The sequence below is a fragment of the Typopeltis vanoorti genome, chromosome 8 (assembly GCF_054136105.1).
Source record: "Typopeltis vanoorti isolate ZY-2024b chromosome 8, IOZ_Tvanoo_1.0, whole genome shotgun sequence".
NCBI classification, from domain to species: domain Eukaryota; kingdom Metazoa; phylum Arthropoda; class Arachnida; order Uropygi; family Thelyphonidae; genus Typopeltis; species Typopeltis vanoorti.
Window position 1 is genome coordinate 148,918,917 of NC_143556.1, and position 21,883 is coordinate 148,940,799.

At 35.8% G+C, this 21,883-nt stretch overlaps 1 protein-coding gene across 1 annotated transcript in view; it reads left to right on the forward strand.

Moving 5' to 3' along the window:
• Positions 1-21,883, forward strand: part of Usp39 (ubiquitin specific protease 39) — a 407,046-nt gene that overhangs the window by 147,737 nt on the left and 237,426 nt on the right. Inside the window, exons 6-7 of the mRNA XM_090396479.1 lie at positions 8,670-8,725; positions 8,884-8,939. Of these exons, the coding sequence (XP_090252605.1) occupies positions 8,670-8,725; positions 8,884-8,939 (112 nt within the window). The remainder of the gene's footprint in view (positions 1-8,669; positions 8,726-8,883; positions 8,940-21,883) is intronic.

Below are 21,883 nucleotides of genomic sequence, written 5' to 3' on the forward strand. Positions count from 1 at the left end.
TTAAAAATGTTATAGACAAATTTCTAATGTTGCTACACAATTACAAACATTAAAGTGGCTTTCTTGCCATTGTATAAAATCTCTAGGTTCTTGCATCCACCAAAACCTCCACATCATCCTATGAAAAAACCAGGTAGTTATGACATTCATTGCTTTTGTGGCATTTTCGATGTATTCTAGACTGGAAAGTCTGGGGAGATTTGTATGTCTGAACATGTAAAAGACGTCAAAAAATGAAGACATCATAAATCGGGTTTGGCATCCCATACAACAAACACACAGGCCATCGAGTTGTTTGGCATGAAACAAAAATGGCATATATTGATTATAATTATTTTTCAAGAACAATGAAACAACAATGACTAGCATTGTTCCACTGCATATAGATTGATAATGAATTTAACATTTTGTTATTCTAGTTACTTGCTTGAATGTACCAATTGGGAAGTTCTGATAACATCTGCTGTTTGTAATGAATCATTTTGTTGAGTGTGTGTAACTTTTGTAGTACCCCTGACAATGTTTGATGACTTATGAAACTTCTAGAGTTATATTGTTTATTTTATTAAATTTGTTACATGTCCAAAAACATGTCTCAATACTGAATTTTCTACATAAAATAAGGTATTTTCACAGATATTACATTTATTTAGCAAGAACAGTTGGTTCAGACATAATGTGTTAACTTTTTCTAAAGTTTATGGCAAGATCTTAAATTAACTTGTATTAGCATATATGAATTTGGTTGGCATTCATTTGTTAATAAATTAGCACTAATTTATAATTTTAATTATGAACTTTATAAATTTTTGTAATTCTTTTAAAATCATCATCACCAACAACCATGGGTCCGTAGGTGTCTACTGCCATCTTAATATGATTCTTCCATTGCATTCTATTTTGAGCAAGATGACTCAGTTTGTGTATAGAGTTTCCATACCATTTGACGATGTCATCGCCCCATTCTCTGTTTGGTCTTCCTCTTTCTCTTCCTTCAATCATTCCAAACAGCAATGTTTTTAATTTTCTTTCATCATTCTACATATATGGCCAAATAGACGTAGTTTCCTTTTGATTATTTTCTGGATCAGGTTTTCTTTTGGTTGTATTCATCTGTAGATTTCCTCATTGTTCACTTTCTGTATCCAACTTATTCTCAAGATCTTTCTATAGCACTTCCTCTGAAATGCCAATATTCTCCTTTCAGATTCTCTCCGGAGTACCCAGGCCTTGCATCCATAGAGCATGCTGCTGAAGATACAGGTTTCCACAATGTGCAGTTTAGTGTGCATCTTTATAGCTCGGCTGTTCCATATTTTGTCCATGGCTTTTAAACAGCACTGCTTTTTTTAGTGCTGTAGTCAGTCGTTCTGCTCTTGTATTTATATTTTGTTTTTCACTTAGGGTCTTAAGCTTAGTTTCCATAATAAATTTAGTTTAATCCATTATCCAAGTGTGAGCAAACAAAGTTTGTGCCTGAAAATATCTTCAGGACTGTAGCAAGGTGGTGCAATTGTTGGCAACTCGGAACAAAGGTGGACCAAACTCTCATCACTCCTTGTCTCAGTATCTCCCACCATGCAAAGCACATGTCCTTGCGGACATGTATAATGCTATGGATTGAGGGAAAGGCCACCACCCAGACTGGTTTCGACCTTTATTGAGGGTCTCGTCAGCGGGAGGCAGACCCAGAGGTGGTGACACTAAGGCAGAAGCAATAGAGAGGTCATATTTACCTATATGAGTTGCCAACTGGTATACCACCTTATTATTAAATTACTCTGGATTTAGAGAAAGATGTTGGAAGTTTATTTTGCACTTGGTTAGACTATAATAAATTTAGTTTAATCCTTTATCCTCTAAATCCAGAGTAATTTAATAATAAGGTGGTACACCGGTTGGCAACTCATATAGGTAAATATGACCTCTATTGCTTCTGCCTTAGTGTGACCACCTCTGGGTCTGCCTCCCACTGACGAGACCTCAATAAAGGTCGAAACCGGTCTGGATAGTGGCCCTTCCCTCAATGCATAGCATTATACATGTCCGCAGGGCATTGTGCTTTGCATGATGGGAGATACTGAGACAAGAATGATGAGAGCTTGGTCCACCTTTGCTCTGAGTTGCCAACAGTTGTACCACCTTGCTACAGTCCTGAAGATATTTTCAGGCACAAACTTTGTTTCCTCACACTTGGATACTGGATTAAACTAAATTTATTATAGTCTAACCAAGTGCAAAATCAACTTCCAACTCAGTTTCCAGTATGTTCTTATATGCTGTTCTTAGCCTGTCTTCATTTAGTTTTGAGAAGTCTCTAGCTTTTTGCAACTTTCCTTTGTACTTCTGTTTCAGTTTTAGTCTTATATTCGCAATCACTAAGCTGTGGTCTGAATCAATATCAGCTCCTTGGAATGATCTCCACTGTTGAACTAAGGTTCTTCATTTCTGGTCTATTAATATCAGGTCGATCATATTCCTGTGTTTGCCATCGAACGAGCGGCACGTCCATTTATGACAATCTTTTTGTCGGAATTTCATATTGCAAATCATCGGGTTGTTATCCGTGGCAAATTCCAGAAGCATCTCTCCACATTAATTTCTTTCCCATAACCTTTTCCCATCCTGTGTTATTTTTGCCAATCTTTGCATTCCAGTCTTCTCCAATGATGAGTATATCCTGCTTTGGCACCTCATCAATTTCTAGTTGTAGATCCCTGTAAAATCTCAATGTTTTCATCTGCACTCTCTGCAGTGGGTGCATATATTTGAATGGTCGTGATATTAAATGGTTGGGCACTGAATCTTGCACCCATTATTCTTTCACTAACTGGTTTGTATCCTATCATTGCCTGACAAGCCTTGTAACTCAGCAGGAAACCTACGTCTGCTTCATGCTTACTTTCATTTCCTGACCAGAGAACTCTTCCACCATTTGATTCTCCTGACAATTTCAATCTCATTTCTGAAATACCCAATATATCACATCTGTATTTCTTCTTGAAGCAACTGCAGTTTTCCAGTTGCCTAGAGTGTACTGACATTCCATGTGCCAATTGATATTCCATCCTTTACAGGCCTGAGTTTGATTTTTTTGTCTTTGTTTTCAGTAACTGATTTTTCGATCCAACCCTGATTACTCGATTGGGGACACTGAACCTTGTTTGACCGAGTGACATCCGAACTGGAATGAGTCTTTTCTCTTGTTCTTTGGCATCAGATTTCAATCATTTCTTTTTACTGTCAGCACATCGACACTTATCTGACAAACCCTTAGTCTTCCTTGAAGAGCTTGGGAGAGAATCAGAAGGAGCATATAGAAATTTTATAAAAATTTTATTATAAATTATATAATATATTAACAGATTATAACATTTGTTAATAAATTAGCACTAAACAAAAAGATGGCAACTGGGTTGTCATATTTTTTTAGATATGCATTACAATAACAGTGGATCCACAAACTATGCAACTGATGCTAGTGGTCCACAATGTCTCTAACCTACTCTCTTCCTGTGTTAATGACTTTCCCTATTTTGACTGCACTCCATGCACTTCTACTGATGACAGTAAACTTCACCTCTGTTTCATTTGACCAGCTTTGCATGAATCACTGAAACTTCTAGAATATTCTGTAATCTATTTGTAATAGTAAATTCTGATCTCCAGACCAGAATTAGATCTTCAGTGATGTACTGATAACCTTAATTTCAATGCTAATAAAGCACAATCCTGTTTTATTTCTCGCATAAAAAGAACCCTTTTCTTACTGCACTCAAATTTCTAGACAAAGAGTTCCCTTATTGGAATTACTCTAATCTGTAAATCTCTTTTGGCTTAAACCTGTCACAAATCCTATCTACTCAGCGAAAAAAAAAAAAAAAAAAACTCTTTTGCTCATGTGCTACTTTACTTCTAAACAGTTATTAACGTTATACAAATCACAGATCCATACAACCATTGGGTATTGTTCTCATATTTGGGATGGTGTCCCTAAGAGTTCCCTAAAAATACTTACCTCTATATAGAAGAAATAAGTTGATTAATTACTAATCTCTCATTAATTCCCTCCACTCTTTCACATGGAGATTCAGTTTTTGCTGTGTGCATTTTCTACAAATATTTCCGTGACACTATTAGGTGCGTCCAGAAAGTAAGGTATGTGTAGAATTTACTGCCAAATAAGAATGGGAGAGGGATCACACGTGCATGGTAGCATAGAGTGACTCATTAGCTAGCTGTCAACCATTTTACTTTCATTCTGTTATTGTTTGTTGTCCTCTATAATTTATGAGTGCTGTGATTAAAAAAAAAAAAAAATCCCACCAGTTGTGCAAGGTTCATGGTGCGATACAGCTTTTGTTGGTGGAAAACAGTAGTGCTGCAGAAATTCACAAACAATTGTGTAAAGTTTACAGGCATAATGTAATGAGTGACAGTAAGGTTAGGCAATGGTGGTGTTTGTTTAAAGAGGGGCACAACAGTGTTCACAATAATGAGTACATTGGCTGGCCAAGTGTCGTGACAGACAATTTGGTGGAAATGACATCATTGCCTAATTTTACTGTCATTCAATAAAAATAACTAACTTATAGGATTTATAGGCTGTAATAATTATTTAATAAACCTATTAGTTTCACCACTTAAGCTAGTGGCTTCATCCAGGTCAGGATGAACAAACAAATATACAACAAGCATTAAATATGAATCACTACATGACTAAACACCAAATGTGTAGGAACCATTGCACAAAAATACAAGTAAAACAAACATGTGGGGCATGGAAGCTGGCACAAGGTCAGACATTGTTCAGCAGGTGTGCCCGATAGTTTGCAGAAAAATTAATGTCCGATGTGTTTAAAGATCTAACAAGTGACTTCCAAATGTCATAAAATCATCCCTTGGTTTCTGTTGAGAGTGCCTTGTGAGTGGATTACCATTGTAGCTTCTTTGATGTTGTGGGTGCTTCTCTATACCGTACCTAGAAGTATCCACTTCTAGGTACGGTATAGAGCTCTTATCCCATTCAGTGTTGTGAGTGTGGGAGAAATGGAATGCAGATCTGAGATGTCTCCAATATGCACCTTTTGTCTTATTTCTAAACTTCTCGATGTTTGCCCTATGTAATTAAGGCCACAAGAACATGGAATATTGTAAACTCCAGGATGTTTGTTGAAAAGGCTGTGGTCCTTGGGCAAGCATAACAGATTTCTTGTTATATATTTGTGTGTTATTTAATAAACCTATTAGTTTCACCACTTAAGAAGCTAACCTGGACGAGGCCACTAGCTTAAATAGCAAAACTAGTATGTTTATTAAATAATTATTATGATCTATAAACCCAGTGTTAGTTATTTTTATTACATTAGTTTTTTAGTCGAAAAAATCAACATACAGCAATCCCTCAATTAATGCGTCTAATGCATTCTTTAAAACAGACGCATTAATCAAAAACGCACTAATTGAATATAATAACCTATGGGAAAAAATATAATTCGTTCCTCAAATTTTTTTTTGACACTTAATTTTTTTTATAAAAGAATTAGGATATATCTCAGGGCCTAGTCAAAGGAAAACCATGAAGCTGAAAGACGACAAAAACATATTCAGAATATAAATTTATTATTCTACTTAACAAAGAATTGAGCTAACATAGTTTGGCAAGCATTCTGTTTCTTTTTTTCATACAACTGATGGTATGGCCCCATTGCCTCTTCTACTACTGCAAATTTACTGCTTCTCTCCTCGTCAGGGTTAGCCTCTAAGCATTGCTACTTAAAAACTTTGATTGTACGAAAAATATTTTCAAATTGTTTCTGTGAAATCTCTTTGGGCTTGTCAGTGATTAAATTTTCTCCATATTCTTCAGGATCTTCCCACTATGCATCTAAATTTAGCAGGTTGGAATCACTCAATTTCTTAGAATGAGATTTAATTAACTTAGATTCATTTGAAAAGCCTCTAAAATCATTTACACAATGTGGAAGAATGTGCTTCCAAATGGCTCGCATATTGCTAGTAGTAATTTCATTCGACTTTGCGACTTTATAACCAGGCTGTGATTTCTCTGATTTGGCCAGAAAAGTCTTGGAAGGCATTTGCTTCCAAAAAAGAGGCCGGGTTCAACATTAAATATTTGTTGGTCATAACAGCCCCCCTTCTTCCACAATTTTCTTCAAAATCTCTGGATAATTTGTGGCAACCTCCTAATCTGCATTTGCAGCTTTGCCTGTGATTAGAACATTATGTAGGCTATTTCTCTTTTCAGAATGCTCAAACCACCCAGCACTAGCGTGGAATTCTTCTTTTCCATCATTGATAGCCCTTTCTTTCAGGGTTGCAGAGAGATTTAATGCTTTTGATTTAATAAGGTCAGTGCTTATCGGGATCTATTTTTGGTTTACTCCATGTAGAAAGTAGTCTCTCTAATTCCATCATTATAATACTTGGATTTCGAGTGGTCCATGCATGATAACTTGAAGCAGTTTTACCTTTTTCTTTGTATTCAGCAGCTTCGCTTAAAATTGCTCTTATAGTTGATTCACCCATTTTTGTGTTCTTGTCCTATCTTTGCTCTGGACTTGCCTTGTTCATTTTTCTTTATTATTTCAAGTTTTTCTTCCAATGAGATTACTTTTCGAATAATTTTCACACTTCTGCTTTTTTGCTCACTAATTCTTTTACTCGTGATTAAAGGTTGGGAAAATACTTTAAAATAAAAAAAAGTAAGGAAAACAATTGCAAAGGAGGCACGAGATATGTTCAGCCAGAATACTGTATAATTTGCAGACGACATAAATTTTGGTTGTAAATTTGAAACATAGTGTACATGAAAATACGTAGTGCAGTATGGTACTGTATGCCATTAAAAAATAACTTTGTAAAATGTTTTAAATTGGTAATTAAATTATTTTTCAGCCTGGTAAGTGATTTTTTAAAATAGTTAGCCATAAAAATATATAGATAGAAAATTTTTAAAATCTGCAACATTTAATTTTAAGATGTATATATAGGTGCACTAATCGAATTTGGGTATAGAAAAAAAATGACACACTAATCGGAGGCACATTAATCGAGGGATTGCTGTATTTATTAAACTTACTAATATTTTGCTGGTTTTCTGACCACCATCATCAGAGCACAATTATAACTGTGATAGGCACAGAGCACCAAACTACATAATTGTGATGTTGATGTGATGCTGGTTAGAAAACCACCGAAATAGTGAATTTAATGAATAGATATATTTTCTCTCTTGGTGTTGTTTATACCGTAAAACATTATTATGAGTCATGTTCCATACTTGTCTGCTTTCAAGTTTTAATGGAACTTACGTGCTCCTTTCTTTTTCCTCGTTGTCCCTGCATATTCATTCTTAGTCACATTATGAATCCTTCCATCCAGCAAGTGCTTTTGTAATTCATATACCTGTAATAGCCTCTATGCCATGTTATATCCTTTCTCCTCATTGTTATATGCAATTCTGTTCTTTTTTTTTCTCTCAAATTTTTTTTTTTCCCCATTGCTTGCTGATCTCAAGATAAATTAATGTAACATTATCTCCACATTCTTTCATTAAATTCTTCTCTGATGCTAAATCTTTTATACTCTCATCTTTCTCACAATATCAACCTTTTGTTTCACGTTTACTATCTTCCATCACTCATTTTTATGCCTCCACAATGCATATGTGAAAACTTTGACATTTGCCCTTTAGTTTTAAAATATTCTGCTCAGATCGCATCTGGGATGCAAGGGAAACCTTTTAATGGCTTTTTACTGAAGATGCATTAACTGATATTATAGTATTATATTGAGCTGACAGAATTCTCTTGGAAAGTCTAGTTTTTCATCCCACAAAATGGACAGACTGGCTGAAAGATATATGCAATTAAATAATAAAACTTTGTTTTATTTTTGTTTCAGCAGTAACTCTAACCAGCCCAAACCATCACTTCTGTTAATTATATTAACTTTCATTTTCACTCCTTCACTTCTTGCATTCCACATGCCCTCACCTGTTTTTGCTCTAATGTTCTGATATTTTTGCTTTCACTATTCTCTTGCATACCATTCATTTTCTCTCTCCCCATCTTATCACTCATACATATACATAAAACTTGCATGCATCACACCTCTCTTCTTTTTACCCATTTCCATCTGTAAACTTTCTGTGTTCCTCAGGATGCATATTGTGAATATTACTACATCTGACAAGCATCTCTTATCTTGCTCAAACAAAGGTTCTATTAACATCTCCAGCATTCACTGACCACGTGCTATACCAGTTGCACTAAATTACAATCTACTTATTTTATTAATTTAAAACCCTACCTATGCAACACTATTTAAAAATTAATTCTACACTCTGAATTATATATAAACAGCCTTGTAGAATAATTTTTTTTTTTATTCTACAAGCTTCTTAAATGATAATCTGTTTATTTAAAACAGTAGTAGCAGAACACTTTTAAAATTGAGGATATTAATATGATAAATAAATGATTAGAATGGGTATTGCATAAGTATCGGCCATCCTTGATCAAAACATTGAAATAAAAGCAGAGGTTTGGGGTGGGAGACAAAACTGATTTAATTAAGGATTGATTACAACTTTTGAAGTCTATGATACATTTAAATTTGTAAACCATTTTTGTTAAATTTTATAGGTATTGTGGGATTGAACAACATCAAGGCTAATGATTATTGTAATGTTATTTTACAGGTAAGTTCTTTATTCCCATATTAATAGTCATATATTTTGGATTATATCTAATTGAGATTTATAGTAAGATGGAGTTATTCTTAAATTAAAAATAGGTTATACTTTATGAATTATTTCTTGCATTATTATTATTATTTTTTTTTTTTATAAATTTTTAGAAAAATAAAAGTGAAATGCTCTTGGCTGCTTCATATTTTCATAGCAGTGCTTCACAGTATAAATAATACCAAAAAGACAAAAGTGTTTTAAGTTGCAAATATTTTGTTGCATTTCTAACCAATATCTTCAAAACACAAATTAGAATATTATATAAAGCACTCATGTCATTGGAAAAATATGAATAGTAACTGAATAGTGCCCTCTAGAGTCCATATAAAAGGGTGAAGTCAGGTGTATAATTCAGTGTGTCAGGTGTTACATGAAATTGTTTCATGTAACATTCATAAACAGACAGCTGTTGAAGAAATAAAAAGTGTCAAGATATTTTGATAACTTGAAAGTCACATGTGTATTTATTTCTGTTATCAAAATGTTAGGCTTTTTCCTTTTCTTTCTCATAGTTTTCCAATACTTTTATAATGAAAACATTCCTGTTGAGAATATGAAAACCACGGTTTAACGGAAAAAAGAAAACTAACTCCTTCTGCTGAATGTATTGTAGTGATTTTATTACGGAACAAGGAAATTAAATCATTGATTACTCACTGTAGCAAAGTGCTGATGTGTCTTGCTTGATTCACATTATATACAATTCTTATTCTAAAGGTAATTTACTATAAAAAAACTGTTTTAGTGACCTAACTAGTTAACTACAGTGAGAGTTGATTACACCTCTTTTACCTTGTTGATTGGATAAATTAAAGATGCCAAGAAATTATATTCTTAGTTTAATCCTTTGTCTAAGCAAACAAAGTATTTTAATAATAAGGCGTTGATACCTTTTGGCTACTTGTATATGGAAATATGACTTCTGCATTACTTCAACTTTGGTATCACTTCTGGTTCCAGCTCCCACTGATGAGACTTCAATAAAGGTCAAAACCAGTCTGGGTAGTGACCCTTCCCGTAATGCATAGCATTATACATGTCCGTAAGGATATGTGCTTTGCATTATGGGATACTAAGACAATTGATGTGAAGTCATTAGCTTCAATATACTAGTCGCCACAGTCATGAAAATAGTTCAGGTGCAAACTGTGTTGCCTACACTTGGATAAAGGATTAAACCAAGAATATAATTTCTTGGCATCTTTAATTTATAGTATAACCAAGTGGAAAAATTTTCAACAACTTGTTGATTAGAGTTCATCATCCTTATGTTCTCAACCAAAACAAAGTTTTGTCCAGGTTGATGCCTTTATTTGATAATATGAACAGGATTATAAACACAACATGGGATATTTTCTAGTTTGGGCTACTTTTAATTAACCCACACCTAAGAAATGAACTGTAATAGTGTGCAACTTGTGTCAGCACCTAACTGTGTGCCAAACCTTAATTTCTAAATTGCAGATGGGACAAATGCTTTTGGCCTTGCCTGATTAATTACATGTAAAGTCCATAGTGTAAAGAACTAAATTAGTTTAGTAATTATAAGAATTATAGATGTTTTATAATGTGCTTCTCATGACACTGGATTGATCCTGTTATATTTTATTTCTCAAAAATACTTCTTCTCTTCTTTGTCTCATCTCATTGACATTAGATTAGGATGAGTCCCATGGGATTGATTATTTTATTTTTTATATATTTTTTCAATCTCTTCTCTCTTTTCATTTATGAGGTGACCGAGAAATGTGGCCTTTCTTTTATAGTCTTTTACTTTGAACTCTCATTACATTATTGAAGAAATTCATACTATAGGAGCTGATTTTTGTGACTGTATCTGTTATAGTCTAGTGTTGATTTAATTCATTACTTTAATTTATTGGTTTAATTACTTGGTTATTTTATTTTATAATAAAAGTTAACTATTCACTTTCTTTAGATATTTCATTTCAAAATTCATGCCTTCTTTTATTGTCATGTTGGTTCTCCATATTTCAACTTCTTTTCTTTTTTTTACATCATCCCTATGCACCACAAACCATTACGAAACCTATAACACATCAGTATTATGGGAGGATGGGAATCTTAATGTACCTAGAAGAACCTTTGAATGTTGCAGTGTGTGTGTGGGGGGGGAAACACAGCATGAGAAATGCTATTCTAGAGCACATAGGAAGAGATTGTTTGGTTCAAGTATAGCAGGGCTCAACAAATTATTCAAAATTCTACTTGCCATGAAAAACTTCTCCCCCTTCAAGAGTCCCCTCTTTTCAATGATATGTCCCAATAAGAAGTTAAATGAAATGATTATTGGTACTGCATCATTGTTTGGAGAACATTTCATTTATGTAAGAACCATTCCAAGAAGGAGAAGTCAATAAATAATTAGAGAAGGAAGAACAGTAAAAACAACATTAATTTTTTTGGAAAATATAATTTGTTACATTAATTTTGTTACTGGAATGTCCTTTTGTATTATGCATATTCTTCTGTGTTTTCTTAAAGTTAAAAAAACAAAACAGAACCTAAAGCTATTTGTCATCTGAAAAAAATTTACTTACCATGGATGAACGTGTTTGTTGAGCCCCGCTGTACAGTAAATGTATGTTGATTAGCAGCTGCTGATGTTCTTACTTCTTGTTAGTCTTAGAAGGAAGGGGAGAAATGACAGTGGCTAGTTAAGTAGAATGCTGCTTGTGAAAATATGTATCAATGCACACGTGTAGAATGCAACCTTCATATTTTGTTGATGCTGTATCCTTGCTGTTTTATCTGTGACTTTATTGAATATAAGGGAGAATATCACTATTCCTCTGAAATTTTGGTTTTCATGTTTATCCAACTATCTTGGAGGTTGATGTAGATTTTTGTTGGCTAACATTCTATTGTAACTATTCTTTGGCAGGATGAAGTTTCTTTTATCTATATTAGTGGAAATTCTGTAAACTCTATCATGTGGAGAACGAATAATTCCTATTTTCTGCACTGAGTGGATGGAATATTGCATGCAAGTAACATCTGGTATTTGTTGGCTTCCTCTATATTGAGAAATTGAATGTGCTGTTTGGATACTTCATGTCCAAAAAAAAAAAAAAAAAAGTAAAGACCTGTTTACCTCCTCTTCAACAGTAAATTTAATCTGAGGGTGAATGTTGTTAAGGTATGTGAAGAATTCTTCCAATTGGGTAATAGAGCTGGGCTAAGCAATATAAACATTGTTGACATATCTGAGCCAAACTTCAGGTTGTGTTCCTTGATACCAAAAGGCTTTATCTTTACACAGCTCCATGAATAAATTTGTTAATGGGGAGGGGGTGATGAGAGCCCATTGCTAATCCTTCCTTCCTTGTCTGGTAGGGAAAGAGGTCTTGTAGTAGTTATATGGTTTCTGTACTGGGTACATTCTACAGAAACTATAGTACTGTAGGTAACAGATTAACGATGTCAAGGAGTTGTCCTTGACATCATTATTACAGGATTTGTGGTAAATGAAAGGTCTTTTATATAATATGTACAGGAGAAAGAGAATAGTGCAAGTACAAAATCCTGGGATATTCTGGCATTAGTGAAAGTATTTATGAAGAGTTAGTATTTACCATGACATTATTGAATGACCAAAGAGAAACCTTTCAAGGAGCGGATATAGACTCGGATCATAGTTTAGTGATTATAAACATCAAGTTGAAATTAAAAAGAAACTATAAACCCCATCATCAGAAACAAAGACACACAGCAAGAATAAGTAAAGCAGAAATAGGAAGAAGGTACAGAACAGTGTTAGATGAGAAATTTAAAAGTGTGGACAAAAAAAAAAAAAAATCAAATCTAAGAAAAAGTAATGAAGATGATAGAAGATGCAGTTGAAGAAACAGTACCAGAAGAAGAGAAGATCAAGAAGTGGATTGAAGATAAGAAAGGATACATCAGAACAAATAGGGGAGCAGTATAGAAGAAAGTGTAACGATGTGAAAAAAGCAGTCAGAATGAATAAGATGAAATGGTTAGAAGCCCAATGCAATAATATAGAACAGCACTATGGAGAGCATAAAACTAGGGAGGTATACAAAATGATTAGAGCCGTTAATAGCAGGTGGCAACCAAAACAGACCATAAGTAATGAATGAATAAACTAATGAATAAAGATAAAATTGTACAGTGGTGGACAAGATATTGTAGTGAGTTATATGAAGAAAAACTAGATTTAGATAGCGTTGGGAAACTGATTAAAGTATTGAAGCTGATATCAGCAGTTAATGAGTATGATGTAGACATTTTAAGAGGAGAGGTAGAAAAAGCAATAGGTTGGCTAAAATACAACAAGAGTCCTGATAATGATAACATCACTGGAGAAATGATTAAATATGGTGGTGAAAGTATGGTTACAGAAATGCACCAACTATGTAATATGGTATGGAAAGAAGGGAAAATGCCAGAGGAGTGGTTGAAATCGATATTACTGACATTATACAGGAAAGGAAATAAGCTAGAATGTAAAAATTATAGAACAATTGCTTTGACGAGTCACCTTGGTAAGGTGATGATGATGATATTGACAGAAAGATTGAGAACACAATTGGAAACATACCTTGCAGATGAGCAAGCAAGATTTAGGAAAGATAGAAGCACAATTCAACAGATTTTGACAATGCGGTTAATAGCAGAGAAAGCTAGGAGAAAAAACAAAGACATATACCTGTTTTGTTGATTTTCAGAAGGCATTTGACAATATCGACCAGAAAGTGACATTAGCAGTGCTAGAATCCTATGGAATTGATAGAAAACTAATAGCTACATTAAGAAATGTTTAGAAGAATGCAGTTGCAGCAGTTAGAATAGGTGATGATTTGGAGAAATGGTTTAGAACAAGTAGAGGTACTAGACAGGGGGACCTAATATCACCAAGCATTTTCATCACACATTTAGTAAGAGCAATGGATAAAATGAAGGAAGGAATATCATACATGGGATGAGAATTAACAATCTGAGATTTTCTGGTGACATTGTTATTATGGAAGAAGAAGAAAGAGAACTACAAAAAACAGTGAAACTGTTAAATGAGGAAGGAAAGAGATTTGGACTTGTTATGAACTTAAAAAAAAACAACAAAGACAATGGTATTTGGTGAGAAGAACATGAAACAAAAGATACAAGTGGATAGAATTGATATAGAAAATGTAGAACAATTCACATATTTGGGAAGTAAAATGACATATGATTTGGACTGTAAAAAAGAAATAAAGATCAGGATTGCAAAGGGAAGAACAAATCTGAAAGCCATGGATAGCATCTGGAAAAGTAAAGCGATCAGCCTGTAAATGAAACTAAGAGAAATTAATGAAACTTACTAGAAACATGCATCTTTAGCAGTGTACTGTATGGATCTGAAACGTGGTTATTAAATAAGGAATCGAGAAAAAGAATTTTACCATTTGAAAGAACTTGTTACAGGAAGATTCTAAGAATAGGATGGGTACAGAAAATCGCAAATGAAGAGCTCTATCGGAAGATGCAACCAAAGGAGAATCTAATGCAGAAGATTATAAAATGAAAGTTGCAATTATTTGGACACATCTGCAGAATGAGTGAGGACCAGAAGATAAAGACATTCATGTTTGGTATTATGGATGGTGTAAATAGAAGAGGTAGACCATACAGAGAATGGATAGACATAAAGGACTGCAGAATAGTGTGCCGAAACTGCAACTGTGCACTGGACGAAGAAAGGTGGAAGAAGATAGTAAATGAGGCATTGGACACCAATGGGCAGTGAGCCCCATGGTTCGTGATGATGAAAGAGAAAGCTGGTGACCACCTGAAAATGACAGAATTGAGCATGATTAAGAACTATCCAATTCTCAGAAACAAGTTACAGAAACAAACTTTTCTGAGAATTGGATAGTGCTGCCTAGGAGAACTGTTGTGGATTAAGAGTTTGAATCATATTGCTAGTGGCTAATTAACTAGTGGGCTCCATGTGATAAATATGATGACATTGACTTTCTGTGATTTTTGTGAGAAAAAGTAAGAACAATGGAAGCCAATTTGATGGCTGATTTTTTATCACCCTCTGTTTTTAGAATATGTTGAACATAGCTTTTATTCTGTATTGTGAGGGTTGATATTGCATAAGTAGGAAGATTAATCTACAGGTTGCAGTTGGAATAATGATACTTTGGTAGAGTAGTTTTAGTAATGTCAATGTTTTTATTATTCAGTATTTTATTTCATTAACCATTGTTCCATTTTTATGGGTAATAGGGTCTGAGTTGGGGGACTGGGAGAAAACCACAATGGGTTTGCTGTCAACTAGCAGCTTAGTAGAGAGGATGAACATTACTAGAGAATCCCTAACATCAGTTATTTTGAAATGATCTTACACATTAATAATAATGTATATTAGTCATGTGCATTGTTTAAAATAAGTGTAAAATGTCTATTGTTGTGCAAGTTCTTTAGATGGTTATTGGTATAATTGAAGTCTGATATATTACATAAATGTATAGAGAGACTTCCAAAAGTCATGATATATGAAACCCCGGTTCCTGTTTAAGGTGCTATGCAGTCATATCACTTCAGAGAATTCCTTAAATGTCCTTAAAATAAGAGAGTGCTTTCCAGGTAAAGCATTGAGGCATAGGATAAATCAGTTTCATGATCTGGGAAAATGTGCAGAGACCACTTAATATTTTCCTTTTATATTCAACATTGTCTTTTTTTATTTACTTGTTTATATTTTTAAGGATTTAAAAATTTCTTCCAATCTGTCCTTTAGAATTTGTCCCAGGTGCATGGAATTTTGTGTAGCTCAAGATCTTGTCAAAAAGAACACCTTTTCACAAATGTAGAATATTCTGTAGGGTGTGAACAGATTTAAATGTAGCTCTGATATTGACTTATTTTAGAGATTGTACTTTCTATCTTGAAACTCTGCTGATATAGGTTAAGGAAATGGTATCTTTGGCATTTGTTTTTGCAATAACACAAAAGTAATTTATTTGGTAACATTTTGAAGAAATTGGTTGAATATAAAATTAAATTCGTCGTTCCTTTTTTTGTTTCTTCATATTTAATTATCCTTAAAGTGCTGCTTTGTAAGGTTGTGATAATTTCCAAGTTTTGTTGAAGATGATCAAAGGAGCTAGCATAGACCTTTGGCATCTCTTCCCATAGATGTCTAATGATATTCCTCCACCATCAATTTTTTTTTTAAATTAGGACATCTGAAAATGGGCACTTGTCATCCTTTTTTAATTTCCAGAATAAACATGTTTAACATGTTATGAGTGTCATAACAGGGAAGATTCCCCAGGAATGGAAGGAATCTATGGTAATTCCATTGCATTAGGGCGGTGCAAAGACCGATGTATCCAACTATCAACCAATTAGTATCTCTGGAGTGGTGGTGAAGATTTTGGAAAAATTGGTTAGGGACTGCGTTCAGAAATGGGTTGACAGTGAATCTCTACTTTCCAATGAACAACATGGGTTTACTAAGGGAAGGTCATGTTTTAGCAACTTGCTCACATTCTATAACAATGTTACCATTGAACTAGACAGGGGGATGAATACACCATGATACTTTTGGATTTTTGCTAAGGCTTTTGACAGAATACATCATGGAAGACTGTTGCATAAATTGGAGAAAATGGGATTGAGTTATACAATATTATCATGGATAAGAGGATGGCTGACTGACAGATATCAAAAAGTGGTATATGGGGACTCTGAGTCTGTAAGGAAAGTTTAAGGCAGCATATACAGCATGATTATAGCCATAGAGCTTTTATTTCTTTGGACGGCTGTGCTGAGAATATATATCTTCTTTCTCTTCTCTCTAATTTCTGCCGCCGCCTTAAGCCTCTATATATGGCGTTGCTGGACCTCCAAAAGGCCTTTGATAGCATCTCCCTTCCTGCTCTCCTTCAAGCGCTGTCTATTGCTGGATGTCTAAAATCCTTTCTTTCCTATGTTATGGAACTATACTTGAGTAGCTCCATCACTATCACTACAGGGTCCCGTGCGACTTCTATTCCTGCAGTGCAGGGTGTTCACCAGGGTGATCTTCTATCTCCCCTTTTCTTTAACTGCATCATAGATGAGTTTCTTCACTCTCTTCCTAGCCATATAGGCTACTCTCTAGGCACTTCTTTCTTTAATGCTATGGCTTTTGCAGACAATCTTATTCTCGTAGCCTTTACTAAGGTAGGCTTGCAGGAACTCCTTGAACGGGCAGTTGACTTTTCTCTATTTGAGGCCTTTCTATTAATGTAGAGAAGTCCTGCTCTTTAGCTCTTGTCCCCTCTGGTCGTGACAAGAAGCTTAAGGTTGAGACTATAGTTTTTCCCTGCACGGGAGGCCGTTGCATGCTTTGACCATCCTGGAAGAGTGGAGATACTTTGGTATCACGTGCACCCCAAAGAGAAGGTTTTCTGTCCCTTCTATCCTAGAAGCTGGGATCGCTTCTTTGAGGAAAGCTCCTCTCAATCCCCAGCAAAGACTGTTTCTCCTTTCCCACTATCTCCTACCTCGCTTTTACCACAAGTTGGTGCTTGGTAGGACATACATACAAGGGGATACTGTCCTGAATGGACAGGGCTATCCATTCAGCCGTGAGATCATGGCTCTGACTGCATATTTCCATGCGGGGGTTAAGGACAATGGGCTTGAGGTTCCATCACTTAGATGGCTGATCCCACGCCTGTGGAATTGCAAAGTTAGAACTATCTTCTTCCCCTATCTGCAGAGAGGCTTTCTATATCCCCCATTAATGCAAGAAGACTTTAGGTGGGCTAAAGGCTGGTCCCATTATCAAGGTACCTTAATTGAGTCAGCACCTGCAGAACAAGAGATGGGCATCTCTGCTGCACTGTTCTGTAGATGGTGCTCCTTTAAAAGAATCCTATCTGGTGCCTCCCCAGCATGGTTGAGTAAGGGATGGCACTAGACTCCTCCTGGGTTTGAGTATATTGACCTTATCAGAACGAGACTCAATGCCCTGCCCACCGAGCTCGCACAGCTCGATGGGGTAGTGACGACTCAAACCGTAGGGCTGGCTGCCACTCTAGTGAGACATTGTCTCATATAGCCCAGTGTTGCTTCCACACCCATGGGATCCGCATGTGGAGAAATGATGCTGTGGTCTCCATTCTGAACAACCGCTTTCTTATGCAAACCTCCCCGGGTTTGCATAAGCCAGACTTTTGGATAGTTGATGCCCAGGCGATGGGAACAGGGCTCCAACTAGGCTATAGCCATAATAATAAGGTAAACTATTATAAGAATAACCAAGATCTAGTTAGTAAGATACGGGAGGAGCATGAGGCAATTCTGAAGTTTACCAGCATCACAATCTCTTTACATGCCGTTTGAAGCACAGATAGCTATAAGGGCTTAAAACAGCTTGGGCTTATGCAGAAGGATATAAAAATTCTTTCCTTTAGGGCCCTACAGGGCACACTGGTGGCATGGCGTTGACACCGAAGAATGACTACAATGATAACTAGAACAGGCATAGGGTAAAACACTTGTAAAGGCTTAGGCCTTTATCAAGTCTAGACGTGATGTAAGGGTAGTACTGCCCATAACCAGTACAAAGATTAATAAAAAAAAAAAAAAAAAGAAAGAAAAAAAAAGTGGTCTACCACAAGAATCGGTGCTTGGTCCACTGTTATTCAATCTATACATTAATGATATTGGGAGCGATTTGACAAGCGACATACAGTTATTTGCTAATGATGCAAATATAGGTAGGTTAATCAGGAATGCTGCTGATATGCAGTCTTTGCAGAATGATTTGAATAAACTGGAATTGTGGGCATGGGAAAATGGGTATCAGTTCAATGTCAATAAATGTCAAGTCATTCACTTCAGCATGATTAGATATCCAATGTCATATTATATTGATGGGATTAGGCTTGAAGAAACTGAGGCTAGGGATCTTGGAGTGTTAATAGATAGGAATAGAAAGTTCAGGGGCCATGTGGCAAAGATTGCAAATATAAAAGATAATTGCAATGCTGAAACGAATGTTTGCATGTAAAGATAAGGATGTTATTTTGCCTCTTTACAAGGCCTTGATAAGACCTCACTTTGACTATTGTGCACAAGTCTGGTTTCCTGGTTTCTGTTGTGATTCTGATATATTGGAGAGAGTACAAAGGAGAGTGTTAAAATGATATCAGGATTGTGGAATACTGATTATGAAGACAGATTGAGAATTTGTAGAGTGCAGACACTAGCAAACAGGAGAAAGAGTGGTGATGTGATTGAGACTTACAAGCTTCTGAAAGGGTCATACAGGATTTCAATTTATGGAGGGTGGGGAAAGGACGAGAGGGCATCCTTGGAAGCTGAGAATGAAGGCCGCCAAGAAGGGTGCGAGGGCTAGATTTTTCTCTCAGAGGGTGGTGCCTGGTTGGAATGGATTGCCTTAGGATGTTGTGAGTGCAAGCACTGTGAATGAATTCAAAAATAAGTATGATAGCTGGTGTTTGTAGTATGTGGCCTCCCTCGATGAGTCTCTGACTCTCTGGAGGTCTCTCTTAATAATAATAATAACATAATTTTATTATTAAACATAATATTAAGTCGGCAAAGGTGGGTCGATGGGTAGAGCCTCTGCTACTAATGGCTCACGCAAAAAGTTAAGCAAGTTTGAGCGTGGTTAGTAGGGAATCAATCTTTTGATGCTGTTGGCACACTCTCCCTTGATGAGTCTTTGGACTCCCTGGAGATGTCACATAATAATAATAATAAAAATTTTAGGAAGACAGTTGTTAAGGAGACGAGCAAAATCCTCTACAGTATTTTTCCATACAAAAATACCATCCACGTATCACCACCATATGCTGATTTAAGGTAGCATGTAAGGGAACATCTTCAAATTTTTCCACATATAAATTGGTGATGTCCGCATAGTTAGCCTAGTGGCTATGCGCTAAACAACCATTTGCGTAGGAAAGTAGTGTCCTGGGTTCAATTCCCGTCGTCGACGTTGAGGAACTTAAGGATCTTTCTCAGGTATATCCAAATTAACCGGCCTTGGGCATGGACAGCAGGGTTTTTATCCCCAGTTTATCTGGGGTTTTTCCTCTTGCAAGCAAGCAAACTGGCCCCATGAACAAACGAGATACAACCATAGGATATACTGGGAGGCATAGGGCTAGTCACCTTATCCTCGTGACGGGTACGACTTAGAGCCCAAGCCAGCTTTGAAACAGTTCAGTAGGCCTAATGCATAATAGGGAGAAGAAGGAGAAGAATAAATTGGTGATTGAAGGGAGCCTCTTTGTTAAACCATATTTCTGTAAATAAAACTTTCCTTTCCAAGCAAAGAAAACTACGATCATTGACAGATGGTTCTTCAGTTGGAATATTTGTGAATATTGATGTCTTTTTACTAGCTAAAATATCTAATGGGTTGAGTTGGATGTCTGTACAGTCTCTACTAATGATGTCTAATACTTCTAATAAATTTAGTTTAATCCTTTATCCAAGTGTGAGCAAACAAAGTTTGCGCCTGAAAGTATCTTCAGGACAGAGGTAAGGTGGTACACACCAGGCAACTCGTTGCAAAGGTGGAGCAAGCTACCAATACTCCTGTCTCAGTATCTCCTATAATGCAAAACACATCTCCTTGCGGATATGTCTAATGTTATGCATTAAGGGAACTTTCAACATCTTTCTCTAAATCCAGAGTAATTTATTAAAAAATGGGTGGCACACCATTTGGCAACTTCTATAGGTAGAGATGACCTGCGAATGCTTCTGCCTGGTATCTCTGCTTGGGCCTGGCTCCCACTGAAGAGACCTCAATAAAGGTCGAAACTAGTCTGGGTAGTGGCCCTTCCCTTAATGCATAACATTAGACATATCCGCAAGGAGATGTGTTTTGCATTATAGGAGATACTGAGACAGGAGTATTGGTAGCTTGCTCCACCTTTGCAACGAGTTGCCCTGGTGTGTACCACCTTACCTCTGTCCTGAAGATACTTTCAGGCGCAAACTTTGTTTGCTCACACTTGGATAAAGGATTAAACTAAATTTATTATATTCTAACCAAGTGAAAAATAAACTTTCAACATCTTTCTCTAAATCCAGAGTAATTTATTAAAAAATGGGTGGCACACCATTTGGCAACTTCTATAGGTAGAGATGACCTGCGAATGCTTCTGCCTGGTATCTCTGCTTGGGCCTGGCTCCCACTGAAGAGACCTCAATAAAGGTCGAAACTAGTCTGGGTAGTGGCCCTTCCCTTAATGCATAACATTAGACATATCCGCAAGGAGATGTGTTTTGCATTATAGGAGATACTGAGACAGGAGTATTGGTAGCTTGCTCCACCTTTGCAACGAGTTGCCCTGGTGTGTACCACCTTACCTCTGTCCTGAAGATACTTTCAGGCGCAAACTTTGTTTGCTCACACTTGGATAAAGGATTAAACTAAATTTATTATATTCTAACCAAGTGAAAAATAAACTTTCAACGTCTAATACTTCTGTGGTTTTGCAAATCTTCATTTAACTTCTGATATCGAGACAGTATTTCTTAATGAGAATTAGATTACATTGAACTAAACTATATAATCCTAAAAATTTTGTAAGTTGTTGGATTTACATCATCAGGAGTATAAAACATATTAAAAAAGCTAAATAAAATTAATTATAGCAGAATTTTTACAAACTCCAACAGTTTTGGATTAACTAACATGCAGGTGCTTGAACAAAGCTAGTTATTGCTGTCACTTTCTTTGGCATAAAGCACGTCCCAGCTTTGTGGTTGCTGGAATTTTGATAAATGCAGACCAAACTTAGTATATGATTACACCTTGGTTTTTGTTCCACTGTGTGAGGGTATGGCACAATAGCCTAACTGGATCAGGAGGGAAAAAAATTGAGGATCCACTGTGTCATTCCTAGGGACATTGGTGAATAGACTGACTACATCTAAACTGCTAGGAAGTCTGAAGTAACTATTTTCTACCCATTCTTTACATTTCAGGATAAATATTGGGAACAAATAGGACTTCCTATAGGTTCTCCCTTGACACCTAGCAAATCTCTTAATGGAAAACCTCAAAGAATGTTATCGAAAAATTATTTAAATTAAGGG